This window comes from Salvelinus namaycush, chromosome 28 (genome assembly GCF_016432855.1).
Source record: "Salvelinus namaycush isolate Seneca chromosome 28, SaNama_1.0, whole genome shotgun sequence".
Taxonomy (NCBI): domain Eukaryota; kingdom Metazoa; phylum Chordata; class Actinopteri; order Salmoniformes; family Salmonidae; genus Salvelinus; species Salvelinus namaycush.
Window position 1 is genome coordinate 33,799,861 of NC_052334.1, and position 16,612 is coordinate 33,816,472.

General features: G+C 45.3%; 1 protein-coding gene across 1 annotated transcript; it reads left to right on the forward strand.

Moving 5' to 3' along the window:
* Window positions 1-114: 114 nt before the first annotated feature.
* Window positions 115-14,012, forward strand: kctd3 (potassium channel tetramerization domain containing 3). The gene is made up of 19 exons (XM_038966919.1): window positions 115-531; window positions 1,360-1,413; window positions 1,656-1,701; window positions 1,894-1,967; window positions 2,069-2,127; window positions 2,378-2,458; window positions 2,743-2,901; window positions 3,536-3,626; window positions 3,756-3,840; window positions 3,924-4,029; window positions 4,236-4,351; window positions 5,092-5,179; window positions 5,285-5,401; window positions 5,569-5,739; window positions 6,100-6,255; window positions 7,911-8,007; window positions 10,216-10,409; window positions 10,551-10,689; window positions 10,813-14,012. The coding sequence occupies exons 1-19, from the start codon at window positions 464-466 to the stop codon at window positions 11,489-11,491; spliced, it is 2,580 nt and encodes an 859-aa protein (XP_038822847.1). The 5' UTR covers window positions 115-463; the 3' UTR covers window positions 11,492-14,012.
* The last annotated feature ends 2,600 nt before the right edge of the window (window positions 14,013-16,612 follow it).

Below are 16,612 nucleotides of genomic sequence, written 5' to 3' on the forward strand. Positions count from 1 at the left end.
ATTCTATTCAGATAAGTGACCCAAGTGGTTCTATTGCAAAACTGGCTACGGCCTCCAGGCTGAGGAGGGCTCCAGATATGGGATGACGTAGTGACCGTAGTGGGAGAGGCAGCGGTTCCTTCGACCAGACCACATCATCGACAGTCGTCACGACACAGAAAGCAGCTCGAAGACCCTAAAATACTCGATATTACAAACTCACATGGATGCATATGAACGTGTATATCGGCTAACTTTGGTAAATTAGACTCGCCTGACCATTGCCTAAAGGCTACACACAACCATAGCCTATGAATTCGGGAACTATCGCTGCGTGGAAGTGTAACATTTTATGGAGGCTTGGAGACGTAGGGGAGCGAGGAGCAGAAGGGGGTAAACTGAAGATCGACACACCAAACTGGGAGAACATTGGACATATTCTGCTGGCTACGAGTGACCCACACGCACGGGACGGGGTGGAAACATGGCCGCGAATGTCAATTTAACATCTGGGATGGGAGAAATTATTCAACTGAACGTCGGTGGGACAAGGTATTACAGCGTTTAAATAGCCTCATAGTCTATAGAACTGTCAATGTGCGCTCATGGAGGACGGTATTGACAGACTCGACATGTTGCAATGGTCGTTTCTTTTTAGGCTGGCAATGGCATGCTGTCGCAGACGAGAACATGGAATTGGAGCTGCGATAAAATGCACGAAAAGCACGCAACATACGCGCTCGTATTGTCAAGGCGTGTTTACATCGTATCAACATGCAATCTTGGTGTTCCGCAGCGAATGGCCATGTTCTGTCACATAGGAAGGATATAGGCTCATATAGTTAACTATGGCTATGTCTGGAGAATGTGTAGTAGATTTCCTGTATTATTGACTGTGTTCCAGTAGCCAAAGACTCGAGGGTAGACGTAACATAGTAAACTTAAATCCGGCACACTCCAATTAGTATGATATGTTACGTGTCCTATGGTGTGTATTAATTTGTGGATGTCCATCATCCATTTCGTATGTTATGAATTACAATTTGTATGATATGTTAGAAGTTGCAATTGCATTGTGTCCATGATGAGAAATCGAACACAACCTTGAGACCAGACTGCAGTAGCATTACCCAATCATGATGCATGTATCTCACAGTAAATACTTAACGTAATGTATTAAGTGTGTATGTAACATGACTCCACCTTGGACATAGGCCATATCATCACTTTTATGTATTTCTATGTATCCCTCTTTGGAGGAATACATGAAAACCCATGAGAATTCATGAACAATTGTATGTATTATTGTACAGTACAATCCATTGCGTCATGTCTTATATCCTCGGTCTGATCTAAGGTAAATCCTCTCCTCACTCTCAGGTTCAGCACCTCTAGACAGACTCTCATGTGGATCCCAGACTCTTTCTTCTCAAGGTGGGGTCTACCTCCCTCTGTAATTGTTCTCTGCACATATCTGCTAAGATGTGATCTGGTGTCAGCTCTGGAAAGGTTACCTAGTTCACTTCAAGGTTGATCTCCCAAGGATTCAATCTTGATAATGTATCAAAAACCGTGTTAGGACTAGTCTGGCCCACATAAAGCCAGAATGAAAGCTGAGATGAGCTTGTTATGGGCTAACTAGAACATGAGGTTATGTGTGTGTGTGTGTGTTTCAGTTTGCTGAGTGGGAGAATATCAACTCTACGTGATGAAACTGGAGCTGTGAGTACATTCTTCTATGCGACAGGCAAACATATATTTCGTCAATGTTTTTTTTGAGGGGGGGGGGGTCTGGTGAGAGCGTTGGCCACACGTTCCACAAATACTCTCGCATGTACTCTCGTACAGTGATATTAAACTGTAACATAATGATATTTATGTATTAAGTTTCGAAATGTGCCTCTTGTCCTCCAGATATTTATTGACAGGGACCCGACAGCCTTTGCGCCCATTTTGAATTTTCTTCGAACCAAAGAGTTAGACTTACGGTAAGAACATCTGGCCCTCTACACACAGGAACAGTATCCTTTAAATATTAGCAGAGGCATATTGGTCAAGGTTATAAAGTCTTGTTCTCTTCTCTTCATAGGGGGGTAAACATTAACATTCTCCGCCATGAAGCTGAGTTTTATGGGATAACGCCATTAGGTATGACCTCTTTGCACTAACCTGAGTAGTTACTGCGCTTCTACATGCTATTACATTGTTATTTAACCATCACTTAATAGTTTGACCTTGTCTACTTCCCAAGTAGTTTTCAGTACTCTACCTACTGCATAACACTAAGCAACTGTATAAATCACATTGCATGCTGTAAAATGCTGATTTAGTGGCTTATATATCAAGTTTCTACAGTGTTTCTGACTTTTTCCTCTTGTGTTGCGGTGGCTGTCTTCAGTGAGGAGGTTGCTGCTGTGTGAGGAAATAGAACGTTCGTCCTGTGGCAGTGTTCTGTTCCATGGATACCTTCCCCCTCCAGGTACTGTATTCCCAGAACTCCTCTTACCTGGAATTCTGTCCTCTGGCACAGGTGAACTACAGGACATCATTGTATTCTCCCTCCCTCCATCTCTCTTATCCCTCTATCTCTCTGTCTGCTTACAAGGGAAAGGTGAGCTCTAGTGACGCTTTTTCTAGTGTTAGTTTTGGTCTTTGAACTTTTGGTCTTTTTGACGTTCATAAAATGTGTTCGTCATGTAGAATTATAGTTATTATTTTCTTAGTTTGTTGGTTGATTGCTTGACTAATGTGTTTCTCCCACAGCTCTCCCAGCCCGTAAGTTCAGCTCTACCCCTGCAGCCTCGGGCCCTGCCCCTGAGGATCGGCCTGGTCCTACCGGAGCAGAGGGGGGGTTCCCCCATACCTGTCCCCCCCACCCCTCACTCCCCGGACCCCCTGGAGCCGAGGGACCACACAGACTGGGTGAGCAGGACGGCAGGGTTGAAAAAAACAAAACAAGGGTTGGGGCAAGGATGTTTGTGTAATGAGGCGTGGAGTAGGGCTGGGGCTGTGGTCTACTCCCCAGTCTCCTCAGAACACCGTGTGCCTGTTTAAAGACCAATCAGAGTAATCCTCAGTCCTACCGCTGGTCAGGAGATGGCGTTTGTGTGGCTGCGTTACAGCTGGAGCTAACATGACCTGATGTCGGGTAAAAAGCACCCGAGTTTAAAGTTCACACTTAACTTAGTTCTGTGTGTTAGAATCAGAGCTGGTTTGAGCTGGAGTTCAGAGAGCGTGAGAGGGCTCTCAGTGTACTACGCACAGCCAAATTATCCTATTAGTAATATTGACGTTCAAATGACATTTTGTTGACACCCTGACCCAAATACGTTCTGAATGGTCGTGTACAGACATTTTGTAATAACGTTGCATTTGTAAGCACTTTAGCGCGATCATGGTAATGTACAGAGCATGCTCAGTATACAGTAAAAAGTAGCTAACAATATGGGTAGGCGGAAATAATACAACTATCAACCATTGCGTACAGCACTGTGTGTTTCCCGGTTGTAAGGTCAAATGTTATGTTATTAGGTAAAGTGCTTTGTTATGTGTCCAGGTGCTGTGGTGGACCCTAGGAAGGTGCTTATTGTAGCTGGACATCATAACTGGATCGTAGTGGCTTATGCACACTTTGTCATCTGCTACAGGTAACACTGGCATTTGTAGTCGGATTCATCGGCTCCGAGTTGATATTATTTATAGATTGTACTCCTCATAAATCTGGAGTGTGTGTGTGTACTGACGTGTGTGTGTGTTAACTTGTATGTATTCTTCAGGATAAAAGAGTCGTCGGGGTGGCAGCAGGTGTTTTCTAGCCCCTATCTGGACTGGTCCATCGAGAGAATCGCCCTTAACGCCAAGGTTACACTGCTATGACTGCGCATCACTAAATCACAATGTATTGTCCGAAAGGTGCTTTATCAATGAAGTTTATTGTTATACAGGTGGTGGGTGGTCCCCATGGTGATAAGGACAAGATGGTGGCAGCTGCCTCCAATAGCAACATCATCCTCTGGAGCATCCAAGACGGAGGGAGTGGCAACGAAATAGGTAGGCGTGTGTGTGTGTGTGTGTGTGTGTGTGTGTGTGTGTGTGTGTGTGTGTGTGTGTGTGTGTGTGTGTGTGTGTGTGTGTGTGTGTGTGTGTGTGTGTGTGTGTGTGTGTGTGTGTGTGTGTGTGTGTGTGTTTGTGTGTGTTTTGTGAAAGCGAGAGGCGTTTTGCGTCTTATTGTTTCTCTCTCCTCTCGCTCTCTCTAGGTGTGTTTAGTCTCGGTGTACCCGTAGATCATCTGTTCTTCATCGGGAACCAGCTGGTGGCCACCAGTCACACTGGGAAGGTGGGAGTCTGGAACGCTGTCACACAGCACTGGCAGGTAGGATTACCTTTTTTGATGTCAGTGGTGTAAAGTACTACTTAAGTCGTGTGTCTAGATGGGGGAAGAGAGGGAGAGAGAGAGAGATGGGAACAGGGCTTAGAGAAGAAGAATGTTTTAAGGTTCATACATGTGTGCCGTGAACATAATTTTTTATGCCTTTTTTGATGTCAGTGGTGTAAAGTACTACTTAAGTCGTTTTTTGGGGTAACTGTACTTTACTATTTATATTTTTGCCAACTTTTACTTCACTACATTCCTAAAGAAAATGATGTACTTTTTGCGCCGTACATTTTCCCTGACACCCAAAAGTACTCGTTACATTTTGACAGGAAAATGGTCCCATTCACGCTACTGCCTCTGATCTGGAAGACTCATTAAACACAAATGCTTTGTTTGTGAATTATATCTGAGTGTTGGAGTGTGCCCCTGGCTATCTGTCAATCAAAATAAAATGACTTTTGATACTTAAGTATATTTAAAACCAAATACTTTTCGACTTTTACTCAAGTAGCATTTTACTGGGTGACTTTCACTTTTACTTGAGTCATTTTCTATTAAGGTATTTTAACTTTTACTCAAGTATGACAATTGAGTACTTTTCCCACCACTGATTGATGCACAGTAGCCATGAACACCAGAGAAATGAATCATAGTGTTGTGTGAGCCCTGCGTGACGTTGGCCGCCCGGTACACAGAGAGAGAGGTTTCATTTGAACCTTTTCTCTCCTCTCCATCAGGTGCAGGATGTAGTTCCCATCACCAGCTGTGACACGGCCGGCTCCTTCCTGCTCCTGGGCTGCAACAACGGCTCCATCTACTACATAGGTACACACACGCTTAATTCAGGAAGTGGAATTCGATTTGTTTTGTTTACTTCCTTCATTGACTGAAATGGAATTGACCCTAAGCCTTCTTGGTTCTCTCTCTCAGACATGCAGAAGTTTCCTCTGAGGATGAAGGATAATGATCTGTTGGTGACAGAGCTGTACCACGACCCGTCTAATGACGCCATCACTGCCCTCAGTGTCTACCTCACGCCCAAGACCAGTGAGTCCACACACACACTCATGCACACACACACATACTCTCAAACACATACCTACGTGTACATGCATGCACACACACACAAATCGTGTATTTCCATCTTCATTGGGTTTCAGCCTTTCTGAGCAATTATCTTTTGTGAAATCTTATCTCTCTATTTCTCTCTCGAGGTGTGAGTGGTAACTGGATAGAGATAGCGTATGGAACCAGTTCTGGAGCAGTCCGGGTCATAGTTCAACACCCTGAGACAGTAGGCTCTGGACCTCAGCTCTTCCAAACCTTTACTGTCCACCGCTCCCCTGTCACTAAGATCATGCTCTCGGAGAAACACCTGGTCTCAGGTAAGAAGAGGAGGGAGGGGAGGGTTTTGGGACAAGTTTGAGCGTTGTGTAATCAGGATAAGAAAATAACAGGAATGCTAATGATCTCTATGTCAAAATATCTGTATTTTCATGGCTGTGCTTTATATACAGTACCAGTCAAAAGTTTGGACACCTACTCATTCAAGGGTTTTTCTTTATTTTTACTATTTTCTACTTTGTAGAATAATAGTGAAGACATCAAAACTATGAAATAACACATATGGAATCATGTAGTAACCAAAAATAAATAAAAACCCTGGAATGAGTACTGTAAGTGTGTCCAAACTGGTACTGTACATTGTGTGTCTCTGTCTGTCCGTCCGTGTGCGTGTCCTTTAGTGTGTGCGGACAACAACCACGTGCGGACGTGGACGGTGACGCGGTTCCGAGGCATGATCTCCACGCAGCCTGGCTCCACCCCCCTTGCCTCCTTTAAGATCCTCTCATTGGAGGAGACGGAGAGCCACGGCAGCTACTCATCAGGCAACGACATCGGTGAGAGAGGGAGGGATGGGTAGAGGGTTGGGGAGAGCGAGGAAAGGAGAAAGGGACATACAGTTGAAGTCGGAAGTTTACATACACTTAGGTGGGAGTCATTAAAACTCGTTTTTCAACCACTCCACAAATTTCTTGTTAACAAACTATAGTTTTGGCAAGTCGGTTAGGACATCTACTTTGTGCATGACACAAGTAATTTTTCCAACAATTGTTTACAGACAGATTATTTCACTTATGATTTCACAGTGATTCACAATTCCAGTGGGTCAGAAGTTTACATACACTAAGTTGACTGTGCCTTTAAACAGCGTGGGGGTGCTTTGCTGCAGGAGGGACTGGTGCACTTCACAATATAGATGGCATCATGAGGGAGGAAAATGATGTGGATATATTGAAGCAACATCTCAAGACATCAGTCAGGAAGTTGAAGCTTGGTCGCAAATGGGTCTTCCAAATGGACAATGACCCCAAGCATACTTCCAAAGTTGTGGCAAAATGGCTTAAGGACAACAAAGTCAAGGTATTGGAGTGGCCATCACAAAGCCCTGACCTAAATCCTATAGCAAATTTGTCGGCAGAACTGAAAAAGCATGTGCGAGCAAGGAGGCCTACAAACCTGACTCAGTTACACCAGCTCTGTCAGGAGGAGTGGGCCAAAATTCACCCAACTTATTGTGGGAAGCTTGTGGAAGGCTACCTGCAACATTTGACCCAAGTTAAACAATTTTAAGGCAATGCAACCAAATACTAATTGTGTGTATGTCAACTTCTGACCCACTGGAATGTGATGAAAGAAATAAAAGCTGAAATAAATCATTCTCTCCTATTATTCTGACATTTCACATTCTTAAAATAAAGTGGTGATCCTTACTGGCCTAAGACCGGGAATTTTTACTAGGATTAAGTGTCAGGAATTGTGAAAAACTGAGTTTAAATGTATTTGGCTAAGGTGTATGTAAACTTCAACTGTAGATATGGTAAATGGAAGGGATGGATAACATTTTGTTTTTATCTAGAAAGGGTCTAGAGCAGGGGTGTCAAACATAAAACCCAAGGGTGAATTAAGTCAAAAAGAAAAAGAAAAAACAACCACAATATACTTTAAAATCACTAATACTAAATCCAAACTATGTAGAAATGATAATGGATCTACCTTCGTACAGTTTCTTGACTGTTTCCAGCTCGCTAATAATCACCCAAATGAAAGCTAGACAGTCGGGGGGCAAAGAAAATTCCCCAAAAGATGGTTCGAGGACAATTTTCTTCAAATTTTGACGGCGAGGAAATACAACCAATTTTCAGTGCGTCCCTCCGGACCTTGTTGAAGACTGAATGCGGCCCCTGGGACAAAATAAGTTTGACACCCCTAGTCTAAAGCCTCGTGTTCATGTGGGTCTAAAATCCCAGTAAGACTGGCGTCATCTCCTTCAATGAAGGGCTTTTTCACACTACTGAGCTGAACCGATGTGAGCCAAGCCAAGCTGTACTGAGGCCGGCCTGCCATAGTGGCTGAAACCGTGCTGAAAAGGACCATGTGAAAAGGAAATATCTGAGCCAACACAGTTTGGTTTGGGTGGGCATGATAGTCTGAAAAGGGTATAGCAGTTGTTCTGGAGCCCAGTCTAACCAGTGTGGTCTGGTTTCCCCCTCAGGTCCGTTTGGGGAGAGAGACGACCAGCAGGTGTTCATTCAGAAGGTCATCCCCGTCACCAACAAGCTGTTTGTTCGCCTCTCCTCCACCGGGAAAAGGTGCTACGCATCAGTTATTTTCACACAACATCTACCCAAATCAAATTGTATTTGTCACGTGCGCCGCTTACTTACGAGCCCTTAACCAACAATGCAGAGGTTTTTTTAAAAGTAAGAAACATTTGCAAAATAAACGAAAAGAAAAATAGTAACACAAATAATAAAAATTAGGCTATATACAATGGGTACCGGTACCGAATCAATGTGAAGGGGTACTGGTTAGTCGAGGTAATATGTAAATGTATGTAGGGGTAAAGTGACTATGCATAGATAATAAACAGAGAGTAGCAGCAGCGTATGTGAAGGAATATGAGTGTGTGTTGGGAGTGTGTGTGTGGTTAGAGTCCAGTGAGTGTACATCGAACCTGTGCAAACAAACATAAATAATTATAAAATAAAGGAGTCAATGTAAATAGTCCAGGTAGCCATTTTCTTAACTGTTCAGCAGTCTTATGGCTTGGGGGTAGAAGCTGTTAAGGAGTCTTTTGGTCTCAGTCTTGGCGCTCCGGTACCGCTTGCCGTGCGGTATCAGAGAGAACAGTCTATGACCTGACTTGGGTGGCTGTAGTCATTGACAATTTTTAGGGCCTTCCTCTGACACCGCCTGGTATAGAGGTCCTGGATGGCAGGAAGCTCGGCCCCAGTGATGTACTGGGCTGTACGCACTACTCTCTGTAGCGCCTTTGCGGTCGGATCCCGAGCAGTTGCCAAGCGGTGACGCAGCCAGTCAGGATGCTCTTTAATGTTTTTATTGAACCTTTATTTAATTGGGCAAGTCAGTTAAGAACAAATTATTATTTACAATGACGGTCTACCCCGGCCAAACCCACCCCTAACCTGGACGATGCTGGGCCAATTGTGCGCCGCCCTATGGGACTTCCAATCACGGCCGGTTGCGATACAGCCTGGAATCTAACCAGGGTCTGTAGTGACGCCTCTAGCATTGAGATCCAGTCCCTTAGACCGCTGTGCCACTCAGGAGCCCACTCTACAGCTGCACTATTTTCAGCCTCCTGAGGGGGAATAGGTGTTCTCGTGCCCTCTTCACGACTGTCTTGGTGTGTGTGGACCATGATAGGTTCTTAGTGATGTGGACAGCGAGGAACCTGAAGCTCTCGACCCGCTCCACTACAGCCCTGTCGATGTGAATGGGTGTGTGCTCGGCACTCCTTTTCCTGTAGTCCACAATCAGCTCCTTTGTCTTGCTCATGTTGAGGGAGAGGTTGTTGTCCTGGTAACACACTGCCAGGTCTCTGACCTCATCCCTATAGACGGTCTCATCGTCGTCTGTGATCAGGGCTACCATCGTTGTGTCGTCGGCAAACTTTATGATGGTGTTGGAGTCATGGGTGAACAGGGATTACAGGCGGGGACTAAGCACGCACACATGAGAGGCCCCCGTGCACCACCTGGGGGCGGCCTGTCAGGAAGTCCAGGATCCAGTTGCAGAGGGAGGTGTTCAGTACCAGGGCCCTTAACTCAGTGATGAGCTTGGAGGGCACTATAGTGTTAAACACTGAGTTGTAGTGAATGAACAGAATTCTCACATAGGTGTTCCTTTTGTCCAGGTGGGAAAGGGCAGTGTGGAGTGCAATAGAGATTGCGTCATCTGTGGATCTGTTGGGGCGGTATGCAAATTGGAGGGGGTCATGGGTTTCTGGGATGATGGTGTTGATGTGAGCCATGACCAGCCTTTCAAAGCACTTCATGGCAACAAGCGTGAGTGCTACGGGTCGGTAGTCATTTAAGCAGGTTACCTTGGCGTTCTTGGGCACAGGGACTATGGTGGTCTGCTTGAAACATGTTGGTATACAGACTGGGTCAGGGAGAGGTTGAAAATGTCAGTGAAGATACTTGCCAGCTGGTCAGCTCATGCTCTGAGTACGTGTCCTGGTAATCCGTCTGGCCCTGTGACCTGTGACCTGTGAATGTTGACCTGTTTAAAGGTCTTACTCACATGGGCTACGGAGAGTGTGATCACATCATTATGTTATAGCCTTGTCTGATAAACATGGTCCTTTTTGCACTTTCATCCAGCTCACAGTAAACACACTTAAATTCATCAAATATGGGCATATAACCTTTTAACCGAAGTGCTGCTAGCTCTATGCTCAAACACACTGAACTACCAGAACTGTGGTTGCTCTGTTCTAGTCTGAATGCAGTCCGTTCCGGTCTGATGTGGTCTGTCCTGGTTGTCCCTGCTAGGATCTGTGAGGTGGCGGCAGTGGATGGGACCACCATCTCGTGTTTCACGGTGAGGGAGTGCGAGGGTTCTAGCAGGATGGGTTCTAGACCAAGGAGGTACCTCTTTACTGGCCATGGCAACGGCAGCATTCAGATGTGGGACCTCACCACCGCTATGGACACCGCCAACAAGGGAGAGGAGAAGAAGACTGACGGTGAGGAGTGATAATACATTGTTTGTATAGGAACAGATGCTTCCGAGGGCATTGCACATATCCATGGCTTGTATAGTGTCATTTTGACACTTTGTTTTCACATTTAGTTTGACACTGATAAATGATGTGTTTGATTGACAGAGGTGGGCGGACCAACAGAGGAGGAGCTGCTGCAGCTATTGGACCAGTGTGACCTCAGCACCTCCCGCTGTGCCACGCCCAACATCAGCCCCGCCCCTTCGGTGCTGCAGCACAGCCGCCTCCGAGAGTCCTGCTCCAGGTCAGTTACACACCGTAATCTGTTTCTGACTCTTCATGTTGTCAACGTTTGTCTGTGTACTTGTCTTTTTCATGGCATCTGTATCTATTTATCTGATCCCCATTCTCTTTCTGTGTGTCCCAGCCTCCAGCTGCAGGCCCAGGAGCCCATCCCAGAGACGGCCACCTACGGAGCCCTGCGACCCTACAGAGAGAGCCCCCTGCTGGCCCACGCCCGCCGCACAGAGTCCTTCCACAGCTACAGAGACTTCCAGAACTTCTCCCTGGGGACAGGTCTGCTGGAGAGCCCCGGACAGGCTCCAGGACAGGGGGCAGGCCAAGGTACAGAGGCCCGAACCCGGTCACTGTGCGAGGCTGGGGGAGAGGAGGGCGAGCGGAGGGGCTCGGCCATGGAGCTCTGGGCTAGCCGAAGCGCTAACGCCGATGTCGTTGCTAATGCTTCCGTGGTCACAGGTGGCGCCACTGCCGAAGAGGGCGTTTTCATATCGCCACGGCAACCCCCCGACAGTCCTGGAGGAGACGCTTGGCGAAGGGTCCAATTGGAAGAGGAGGGGGCGGGGTTAGGATCAGTGGCGGAGGCTAGGTCTGAGTTGAGAAGGAAGGGAGGGTTTGAGGGGGCAGTATTTCTGGGCAGAAAGAGAGCACCTCCAGTCCCCCAGCTCACCTCGCTCCCCTCGGTGGGGTCTGAGGGGGGAGGCAGTGACTCCTCCTCCACTGCCTCCCCCTCCCCCACCCAGCTGGCTTCCATTTCCCCCCGGCACAGGAAGTGCAGTGAGCCGGCCAATCAGGACAGCAGCCTGTGAGTTACGGACAGCTCTGACGCAGACACGCCCCTGGTGTCAGTCAGTCAACAGCTCTACGGAGAAGTTACTCCCCTATCCACTGATCTAGGACCAGCCTACCCTCCCCAAATTCTAACCTTAACCATTAGGAGTAAAACACACTAAACTGACCTTAGATCAATGTTTGGGACAACTTCATCTCACAGGCAATATTCTAGACTGCCACAGTATGACATCTCAAAAGAAGCCCGTTATTCTCAGTCAAGAGAAGAAACTTGACGCCTGCTGGAGGTCGCTAACTAGCCTAAGGGTGATCTTCTAGTTCCGAGCATGACTTTAACCCTTCGGATCTCTCCATCATGGCTGTAATCTGGTAGCTTCACAAGTGGTTCTCAAATGTTTGTTCCAATAGTCCACTCATGATATAAGTAGGACTTTGTGTTAGAGGCATATATTGTAGTTTATCGACTATTAACACAAAGTGCTAGATATGTTTATTTCCCCCTTGTGGTTGTCGTCACTTTCACACACACTTATAGTTGTGGGTTCACAGGTTGTGAACCTCCACACAACACATAGTCATGCTGTTCAACCAGCCAGTAGCCGTGCGTGTTGTGTTTTAGACCTGCCTGAATTCTACGCTACACAGTAAGTCGCCTTATTTCTCTTTTCTTCTTCGTCGAAACAGACCCGACATCTCATGCTGAAGGTCAAAGTGACTTTGCATGGCATTCTATGTTATTCTAAATGTAAGGAATCATGCTTAGTGCCTTTTGTTAACATTAGCCATAGTCTAAATATCCACCTGTCCTTTCAGTGATGTAGAGAGGATGTAGACCAAATGGAGGATATCTGTCTATAGTCTATGCAGTGTGTTGTTCTCACTGTCCAGTGACGTCACAGGTTGGATAGCTGCTATTATCGTCACTCCTGTCACCCAACAGTAGCTTTCAGATGGAGGGAGAGAAGAGAGAGAGTTGTCAGTGGGGCCCATCCTCCCGCCACCCTATCACTAGACTAGACCTGGGTCAAATACGTACAACTTGAGGTGCACTTGATTTAGCTTGTCCACTACAATGGAACCAATAGAATAGTCCCACCAAACTAAATCAAGCGCACCCATTGTTTCTGAAAGTACAGTATTTGACCCAGGTCTGTCTTATACCGAGCTGTTTAGTAAGAGATGGAATGAGACCAAGCTGAGGGTTCAACATGTACAAAGATGTAAATCTCAATAATATGCAATCTGATTATATATGGAGAATATACCTACATAATCAAATCAATATAATATGTAACCATGCTGATGCATTTAAATGTGTGTATAACTCTGTCTACATATTTGCTGTTGTTTGTGACATCTGTCTTCTCAAATAAGCTATTCATATTAATAGTATTTTATCGTACCTAAATTGCATTTGCACTCGCACTACGACGACTAAGTGATGAAGTAACATTTTATTTTGGTTGAGATAACATTCAGCCCGTTGAGTAATAATGCCTATCCCTCTCTATATCTCTGCGTGTCTAAGGCCTGGATTCATTCTGATCCGTGTTAGATCCGCCTGATTGAGCCGACACAGTATGCAGCATTTACCGTGAATGCGGTCTCTGCGAACGCGGGAACATTGCCTTTAAAAGGTGCATAGCCGGCCCGAAAAGGGCCGATCGGATTAAATCTAGGCCCAAGCTATATCTCTTCTCTGGCTGTGTTTACACTTTCACCTCAGACGGATACTAAAAAGGAATAGATCTATTGATGTCGCTCGTTATAACATTTTGGATAACATGTATGTCCCAACGCATTATTATGTCGCTATGTATTAGGGCTTGCTAGTCTACATGGTATAGTACTAGCCTATTACTCACCTGTTGGCACTGAATTGCCGTTGTCTTTGAGCTGGCTAGACGTGTAGGATGACGTCTTGGGGCTCTATTCAATGTGTAAAGCTAAAGTGTTGCAGATTGCGGATAGAAATATAAAAGGTCATTTCCGTTTGAGCCGACATATGCAGCGTTTACAGTGAATGCAGTCTCCGCTAACGCGGGAACATTGCCTTCAAATTTCAATCGCACTGTAAAACTGAACTTCCACGATACGGATTGAATAGAGTCCTATAGACTGACACAGGACCTGTTTTTATAACTCTTTAGTTCAGCTTGGGTTTATCTGACAAGCAGTAGTGACACAAACCTGGTAGCCTTGTATTGTAACGTTGGGAGTAATAGGGTTGTGGGGCATGCAGGCGTTTGCTCCATCCCAGCACTCCTCCTAAGTCTTCGGCTGTAGCCTCTATCATGGGATCAACGTGTCTTATGTCTCTCTCTGTGGGTGACAGTTTGAGGAGGGAGCACCAGGTTAGTGTGGATACTCTTGTCAAAGTGTGTGTGTGTGTCCCAGACCAGCGTGACACACTCCGAAGCAGCGCTGGGCTCTCAGCAGTGTAACCTTCCCTTTAGAAAAGTTAGCAACTTTGTTAGCTGAAAATGGTGTTTGATAGCTGTGTGATTTATGAGCGTAATAAAGTGGTGTTGCTGCTTCTGAATGTGTGAGCTGCCAAGGGCCACACTGTCTGCTACAATCACTCTGTTTTTACTTTAGAAAGCTTTTTTTTTTTTTTTTTTACTTTGACAATAGCTGTGAATGTGGCTGTGAACATGCAGCTAACTATGCCCTTGTCAAAATGGCGTCCTTGAGTTGGGACACAGTCGTAACTGCCAGTTTGGTGTGTCCCTTTTTTAAAAGACAAAAACAAAACTGACCGCTACACGGCTACAATACCGTCCCCATAGGTTTGTGTGTGAAAGCCGTCCCTGTTATAGCAGCAAAGGGGGGACCAACTCCATATTAATGCCCATGATTTTTTTTTTGGGGGGGGTGTTCGACGAGCGGGTGTCCACATACTTTTGGTTGTGCGCGTGCCCGTGATGTGATTTGGTTGACACGGAGGACCTAATACTAGTTGAATGGCAGGCCATAGTTACGCAGCTCCATCCCTACACCTTGGTAGATGGGTCTGGGTGTCCTTGGTTAGGTACTACAATGTGAATCCACTAGAGGGCACTGTGGATGTGTGTAAAATCAAGTTACAGGTTAATGCTGGGGATGCTGAATAAATCAATGAATATATACCAACTACATATATATGGGGTCTTCATACAGTTTAGTGTGGTTTTAACATTGGTTAGGAGTGCCACAGAGCCCTGTTTATGACAAAAGCATGCTGTTTATCTGTTGCTAATGATGACTTTTTCAGTGTAATGGATCACATCGACCCTTCATAGGAATTGTGTTACACAGCGTTGAGATGAAACGTGTGTGTGTGTGTGTGTGTGTGTGTGTTCTGTCACTCTAGCTGCTGCGTCTGTCCTCTCTCTGACGTCTCCTCATGTCTGTACTGATGGAGTAAAACACAATAACCCAGTGTGTCAGCTGTCTATTTGTCTTTGTCCTCAAACACCAAGCACAACTGGGACACGTCATCACACTTGTTTCATGCCTCACTCCAATCTGTTTGGTTTTATGTGTATATTATAAAGTGTGTGGATGTGCCACCCTCTGGTTTTTGTTCCAGCCAACAACCGCAGCATATCACAATAAGTCAAATATCACTTTATTTCCCAAGTACATTAACATTCGGAGACATACAAAAACACAATTTGTAAACTGGGTGGTTCGAGCCCTGAATGCTGACTGGCTGAAACCCGTGGTATTTCAGACCGTATACCACGGGTATGACAAAAACACTTTTTACTGTTCTAATTAGGTTGGTACCCAGTTTATAATAGCAATAAGGCACCTCAGGGGTTTGTGATATATGGATAAGAGCTATATCCAGGCACTCTGCGTTGCGTCGTGATTAAGAACAGCCCTTAGCCGGGGTATCTTGGCCCTATACCACCCCTCTTAATGCCTTATTGCTTAATTAGACAATTTCAATACAATGTGACGTGTCTTATCATGAAAAAGTAAAGAAGCATTCCAGTACCTGGACTTGATAAACCATTGATGTCCAGCTCTCTACACAAAGCCGCACAAGAAGAGTCAACTAGTTTGAATAAAACGGACCCTGTCTTATGTTCTAAACAGGCCAGGAGCAGCAGAGGGGCAGAATAAGGGGAGAGTGAGAGGAGTCTAAACGAGGATACACTTAGAGTGGACTGTCTCTCATCAGCTACGTCTACACTGATCATCCAACTATTTGCTATTTATAGTCCTCTCTAGGGAATGTCTTGTAAAATCAACTATTGTACTCTGGACTAAGGATTGTTGTCTTGGCTAAACAGCTGACTCAAGGCTGAGTTGAAGGAGAGGGAGATATAGAACACAGTAATAAAACAGACTTATTAACATAGGCCAGATCACATACAAACAAAATGATACACTATATAGAATACTCTTTACATTCATGATTATACAATGGGTGGGTCTAATCCTGAATGCTGGTTATAACGGCATTCCAGCCGGTGTCTATTCCACAAGTTACCACCAGCTAAATCTATGACTGCACAATCCACTGTGTCATCAGTAGAGCCAAGCAATTTATAAACTTGATCTCCACTATAAAAAGCATCTAGACATTAACTCACATTTCTTTTAGACTGACATTTACTTTTCAACAGTGGAGATTTGTATAAACCTTGCTGTCTGTCTCTGACATTTGTCACATTGTTTCAATATTCAAATTCAATCTCCAGCTGCCCCAGTTGGGACGAGAGACAGGCAGGCAGCGATTCTCAGCCAGTTGAAATCAGGAATCAGCTTGCATCTGTATTTTCACTGATCATGAAAACGGTCTTGTCACAAATACCATCTAAAACGGTTATGGCTGCTAGGTCTACTAGGCACAGCTACCACACAAGTACAGTAGTTTAACTCTTAGGTTCAAATGGAGGAGGTGAGAGGCATTGCTTTGAGTTCTACACTTGCTGAAATGTTTTCCTATTTCCAGGTCAGTTGGCGTAAGTTTAAGTAATAATAATAAGTATTTTCTTATTCCGAGTGGGTTTGGAGGTTCATGGATTGGGAGTGCCTGGGATGTTCTGAGTCCAGGATTCCCAATTTGAATTCAGGGTTCCTGGTTTTAGTTTGAGATCCCTGGGGTGTGTCAAGGTGGGGTCCCCAGGTAGAGGTGTGTGTCG

Excerpts from the sequence above, each read along its gene's own strand:
- kctd3 (XM_038966919.1), top strand. The coding sequence starts at position 464 with ATGGCCGCGAATGTCAATTTAACATCTGGGATGGGAGAAATTATTCAA. Across the intron at positions 2,902-3,535 it reads CGAGGGACCACACAGACTGG|GTGCTGTGGTGGACCCTAGG; the intron begins GTGAGCAGGACG and ends TTATGTGTCCAG. Across the intron at positions 5,402-5,568 it reads CTACCTCACGCCCAAGACCA|GTGTGAGTGGTAACTGGATA; the intron begins GTGAGTCCACAC and ends TTCTCTCTCGAG.